This window comes from Tachysurus fulvidraco, chromosome 3, assembly GCF_022655615.1.
Source record: "Tachysurus fulvidraco isolate hzauxx_2018 chromosome 3, HZAU_PFXX_2.0, whole genome shotgun sequence".
Lineage (NCBI taxonomy): Eukaryota > Metazoa > Chordata > Actinopteri > Siluriformes > Bagridae > Tachysurus > Tachysurus fulvidraco.
This window is the reverse complement of record NC_062520.1, coordinates 25,809,002-25,815,424: the sequence shown is the minus strand read 5'-3', so window position 1 is coordinate 25,815,424 and position 6,423 is coordinate 25,809,002. Positions and strand designations below refer to the sequence as shown.

The 6,423-nt window shown below is 41.4% G+C and overlaps 1 protein-coding gene across 4 annotated transcripts in view; it reads left to right on the top strand.

Annotated features, from left to right (window-relative positions):
* The first annotated feature begins 975 nt into the window (after positions 1–975).
* si:dkey-246i14.3 (ephrin A4) overlaps positions 976–6,423 on the top strand; it is a 47,537-nt gene continuing 42,089 nt past the window's right edge. Inside the window, exons 1-2 of one of the 4 annotated variants that reach the window (XM_027153232.2) lie at positions 976–1,708; positions 1,949–1,978. In XM_027153232.2, coding sequence (XP_027009033.1) covers positions 1,587–1,708; positions 1,949–1,978 — 152 coding nt within the window. In that variant the 5' untranslated portion in view covers positions 976–1,586. The remainder of the gene's footprint in view (positions 1,709–1,948; positions 1,979–6,423) is intronic. The other 3 variants (XM_027153207.2, XM_027153224.2, XM_027153216.2) reach the window with 3 other exon arrangements.

Genomic DNA, 6,423 nt, shown 5'->3' with positions numbered 1-6,423 from the left:
ACTCTTGGCATTCTCTTGATGAGCTTCAAGAGGTAGTCACCTGAAATGGTCTTCCAACAGTCTTGAAGGAGTTCCCAGAGATGCTTAGCACTTGTTGGCCCTTTTGCCTTCACCCTGCGGTCCAGCTCACCCCAAACCATCTCGACTGGGTTCAGGTCCGGTGACTGTGGAGGCCAGGTCAGCTGGCACAGCACCCCATCACTCTCCTTCATGGTCAAATAGCCCTTACACAGCCTGGAGGTGTGTTTGGGGTCATTGCCCTGTTGAAAATGTGGTGTGTCCAAACTTTTGGAAGGTGTGTCCAAACTTTTGGTCTGTACTGAACATTGGGCCATGTAGTGTATGTTAAATCATGTCATATTAAGATGCACTGCTGCAGTGGAAAGGATAAAACTTACATTTACCAGACAACCTTATTCAGAGCGACTTACATTTTTATCTCATTTTATACAACTGAGCAACTGAGGGTTAAGGGTCTTGCTCAGGGGTCCAACAGTGGTAGCCTTGTGTCCATGGGAATCGAACTCACAACCTTCCGATTGGAACCACTCCACATCCCCTAAAACATAATGAAATCTGACACTTTCTAGAAAGGAGTAACACATTTACTTAGATTTAAATAGTGACCTAGAATTAATGCATAATCCTAAATATTTATTTATTTATTTTCTTTGTTTTTTTTGTTGTTGTTGTTTTTTTTCAATTAAAAAAACACCAAGAGCAACTCAGACCTTTTGCCCACACTGCATACAGTGCACTATATATACATCCATGCATCCATCCATTTTCTGAACCTAATCCTACGCAGGTGAAGGAACGTGAAGAAAAATCATGACAAAAAAAGGAGTAAACAGCCTCCAGGACAAAATCCTGACACCTCATGAATATGAGCACCAGCAACGCGACTCACCTCCAAGACGTAGATCCGCCTCTGCTGTCACGCGATTGGTCCAAAGTTTACCTAGCTCCTCCCATCTGCCTCTTACCTCTCGTGCTGTTTCTTCGAAAATTAATCAACGGACCGGAGACGCGTCAAATCGCTGTCAACTCTCAACGGCTGTGATTGAAAACCTTGTTTTACCACTAACTGCTTTTCTTTACGAGTACCAGGAGTACCGTTTACAATACGTACAGAAGTTGGAGTTACATTTCAAGACATTTTTAAAACTTGAGAATATTCCAGCACACGGAAACGCCTGGGGTTTATCGAGTTACCTCAGACTTGTTTGAGGTAAAACATCTTAGCTACATTGCTAACAAATTATCTCAACACTTTCGGTACATCCTGCTGTTCGGGACAACAAACAAAACAAACAAACAAACAAACAAACAACCAGGACGGATATTTCTAAAAAGTTTTTGAGTCGGTTCTTGATACATTTTTTTTGAGTCGGTTCTTGATAATTTTTTTGTCGGTTTTTGATAAAATTTTTTTGAGTCGGTTCTTGATACATTTTTTTCCCCGAGTCGGTTCTTGATACATTTTTTGAGTCGGTTCATCTGCTTCACTGTTACTAAAACTCCACATCTCATGAGAGAGTAAAGCTTTTTTCAGATTTTTTTTTTTTTTGGAGCTGGATGCAGATATGAGTTTTCTCCGGTACTCAGGACCTTCATACACGCTGATATTATTGATTTTGCTCATGCATGTGCTTTCAAGTGCTTTAGGAAAACGACACCTGGTCTACTGGAACTCCACCAACACCAGGTAAATCCACACATCCCACTGGGACCTCTTCTTATTCCTAATCACACATTTGTAAGTACTGTATAAACGATTTATTCCAAACTTTTCTGTCCAGGTTGATTCACTGCTTTTGTTCAGATACACGAATTAGACAAACATGTACAGTATCTATTCATATCGGTGTATTCAAGGTAAAAAACGACTTGTATTGTCATCTTGGAAACATTTCTTGTTGTTGTGTTTTTCTGCACTTTTCTATAGATTCTCTGTTCATTCAGGTCACCCGTCCTTGTGAGTTTTCGAACAGACTTTTAAATCTTTTCATATTTCACCAAAAGTTCAGTCGTGTTAAAGCTAAGCGTATTAAAAGGATCTAGCTGACTAAGAAATGAAATTAAATCTAGACTAAAAGTGAGAAATCGCAGAATGACTTGACAGCAGTGATCGTGGTCGTGATCTTCAGCCCTGTTCCTGAAGCTCATTAAGATCATTGTGCACCTTTGAGCAGAGCAGATCAGGTTCATCTGGAGTGGGTGTGTTGGATTTGGGCCGGGACTGAATGCTGAATGATGAATGATGGTCGATCTTCAGGAAGAATGTTGTTGTTGGTATGTAAGACACAAATCTAATGTGTGTATGGTGAGGGTGGGGTTGTGTGTGTGGAGTGTGATTGTTCTTTCTGATTTTTCAGTAGTTTATTGAGGGTCAGCTGCTTTTCCAGGTGTAGCATGAGCCATGATTGGCTGTTCAAGTTGTATAATGCCTGAAGAACTAAGTTGAGCTCCACCCAACTCAGGAAGGCAGGGACAAGAAACTGCTGTCCTCACACACACACACACACACACACACACCCACACACACTACCTAGGAATCTTTCTTCAAAACCATAAAGCATGAACGTGCATATTACCTTATCGCTGACAAGAACTTTAACCATAAATTTATCTACAAATTGCTGCCAATTTTATTTTTGTTGTTGTTGTTGTTGTTTTGTGCTTCTGATATTAAAGTTATGCCCTGGCCTAATTAATGCACTAAATAAAACAACAGCATCATTAATAACACATGAGAAGAGCCAATATATTGAGATGGCAAAAATTCTAAATAATATATAAGGCATGTATTATAAAAAGTCATAAAACACAAATGTTGGCACAGCAGATTTATTAAATCGCTTATGCATTTGGATTGCCGTATAATCAGCTGGGAGTTTGTTTTGGAAAATGAGCGTGCATTATGGGGGGAAAAAACCCTGCAAAACAGGAAAGTATGAAGGCAGAGAGATCGAGTTGGGGGACAAGCAAATAGATCCTAATACGCAAGAGGGAAAATCTCAAGAGGCTGATGCGTCTGATTTCTAATGTCTGTAGAGGGTTTTTTTTTCTCCTTCATTTCTACCAGTTAAGTTTGCATCACCTTGTTCGCCTGTTTTCTTGTGCCTTATTAAAAAATATATATATATATATATAATATGTGTATGTATGTATGGAAAAAAAATTGGTATTCGCATATCTGAGTTTAGAAAGCATAGCTAGGTTCATGATTTCTTTTGATTTGGTTACGTGGTTTTGTTCTAAATTACAGTATTATTATATTTAATTATCGAGTTCATCATCATATTCTTCTTATCTTGTTTGACTGGCCACTTCAAATGAATGGATTTGATGCAAACCTCAATAACTAAGTAAGAATAAAACGTATAAAGGATGTCGCATATTTTACGTAAAGTTCAGGAATTAAAAAAGGTTAAATATATTTTTACTGTACATGTTAAAATGACAAGCTTAAAGGTTTGTACAGTATATAGTCGAATGTTCACCAGATAAACGTGTCCTGATGAGAACCCGTGCAATACGCAACAGCAACCTAAATATATCACGCATAGTAGAAGAAAGCTGATTCATAACAAGAAAGCATAACAAGAATCCACTTTTCGATAGAAAATCCTGCTTAAACAGATTACACTATATTTCACGCATCGCGTCTGCAAATAGCAATTTTCCGTGACGCGACCTGTAATCACATAATTCCTTGCTTTTCATGCCATATTGTCAGACGAGTCTTCTGCATACTCTTATTATGGCTGCAGGAATCAAAAAGCTATACTGTACACGCGATCACGATTTGCATGCTACGTCTTTAAATGGCTAAGCTGATAAAAGTAAATTATGTGCTTAGAAAATGTCGTTCAGTCAGACCTAACGTTGGAGGAAAAAGCCTTTCCCCTAGATTCTTCCTCCTGCACATTCCTTGCTATCCGCACGTCGTTAAAAGCCACGTGGCCAGACGTGCCTGGAATATGGACCTGGAAATCTAAAACAATTCTTTTCCCGATTAAGTGAACACACAATTTTTTTATGGGTCAAATGCTTTATGATTTTGTATCAGATTGTATATTGTTAAGAAAGCAAGCTGGAAATGCGGCACGTTCAGGGTGCCATGTTTTTTTGCCTCCCTGATTGCATCCCGGCAGCCTGGAAACGGTTTCTAGTACGATTCGTCTTCTCCTCACGATGCTCGCACATCTTGTACAGTACCATCCGCAGTAAAACGCCTGCTTTCTTCCTCGCTGTTTTCTGTCTGACTCGGAGGGAGCTGGAGGAGGAAAGCAAGGCTTGCAGATGATAATAGTACCGGAAAGGTCTGAGATGGTGTATTCGGTAGAAACACTTTAGACCGTGCATTGTATTCGTAGCTTTCCGAGCTCTTTTTATAAGCAGTAATAAAGTCATGTGTAATTTGACTCATTGACCATATAGACTGTTATATTTAGGTCTGTGTAGTTTATGTCTGTAGCAAGCTTGAACACATTTCTCGTTATGAAACATGCTAGCTCTCTCTCTCTCTCTCTCTCTCGCCCTGCCTCCTTTAAATCTGTTTTTGCCTGCGAGTTTGAATAACGACAATCCTTTTTTCCCTCCATTTTATTCATCATGCACTAATTCCTCATTTGAACTCCAATTGTGTTTACACCTAATTAAGTCTGTTGTCTTAATGTGCTCTTAAAAGTTTGTCTCGCCTTGTTTTTGCGCCTCTCTCTCTCTCTCTCACACACACACACACACACACACACACACACACACACACACACACACACACAGACAATGCTGTGCGAGATGCACACGTATCGCTTGAATTACTTCTCTGAACACCAACTGCAATTTCTCTGGTGATTGCACAGAATTCCAGTCCAACACCCTTCGGTAAACTGCTAGTTACCGGAACCCACGAGCTGCAATCAAGAGCCCTACTTCTAAATAATGACCTTCCTTTTAAACTTCCTACCCCACCACCACCTTCTGGAGGTTTCTTGTGCTTTTTGATTTCACTCATGAAGAGCACTACGGTTCTCTATTGCTAACAGATGGCATCTTTTATAGGCCGAACCTGCAGCCCGATATATTTCAGCGAACGCCGCCTAACAGCACGTCTTGCTCGCTCTTAATTAAGATAAAGCATGCAGCATCTCCTCTCTCGCATGTTTATTGATCTCCGAGCTCTACTGTGTGATGGCGATGTAATCAGAAATGTAGCCTTTTCACAATGATGAAGCTCGCACTGGTTCTAATCGCGAGCTTGTTTTAAAGCGCGTCTTGCGCAATCCTCTGCCCGCAAACGTTCATCTATCACTCTTCCCTCTAAAGGACGCCCGAGTCGCTTGGGAATGGGAAAGTTCGGAATTGTGCAGAGCAATTTTTCAGGCCGCTTGCCCTTAAACCGCACTCCCCCAGACGTATTAGCCTACTACAAGCTGCGCCGGAGCTACATTTCCACTTCCAAGACATAACAGCCTGGAGATATATGCTACATTTATTACCGTGGACGGAGAGAAAAAAAAAAAACGATGATAAAGTCTGCCGATGCGCATGCAGAGTCTCACCTTGAAATTTTTTTTAACCCGAGCAAGCTCAGAAGGGGTTTAAATGCATCTGTTTAAGGTCATCGTTTTATATATGTATGAGATGTGGATGATTAGGGGCTTGTTGGCTACCCCGCATCCGACAAAGAAAGCAGGTTTCCTGGATATTTTGGCTAATATCGATAGCTATTCTCCATGCAGATGTTATCTGCCGCGATGCACCATTATCTCCCACCTCCATATTGACCAGTAGCGCTTCTCTCAGCAGGGTCGAGTCAATATCATGCAATTTTGCTACCCTTCGGATGCCCTGTGTGTGTGTGTGTGGCAGTCAGGGATCAGATCAACGTATTTGCTGTGAGACCAAACGAAGCCTGTCTCCGCACGCCGCCTGTATTTATATGCGAAGTGTGCGAAGGCGAATCGGCTTCTGTCTTGTTTGAGCGAGCATGCGGAGCAGGAAGTAATAAGATTTTTGCGACTTGTACGAGTGTGTGCGCGTTTTTAGTTCTCATGATTTTAAGGCCATCTGATGCAACAGCACAAAAGCGAGTGTGCTTGAATCAGAAATGATTTGGAGACTGCATTCATGTTTGAGTCATGTGCTGCGCTTCAGCGTAGAAGGGACCGACGGATCAATGCATGGACGGATAGATAGATTAGGTGAGAGGAGAGGGGTTTTCAGTTCCAAACCGCTCTCGCTCCTTGCAAAAATCGAAGGCCTTTTCCAACGTCACCTGAAAATGAAGTGTGTAAATATACGGTTGAGAAATGCAGGAAGGAATATGGCCACCGTTCCCACATTTCCTCTGCGTTTTGACCCCTTTCCCAACGTCGCACTCGCTCAGTCACTGGCAGAGAAGCGTAGAGTCGCTGC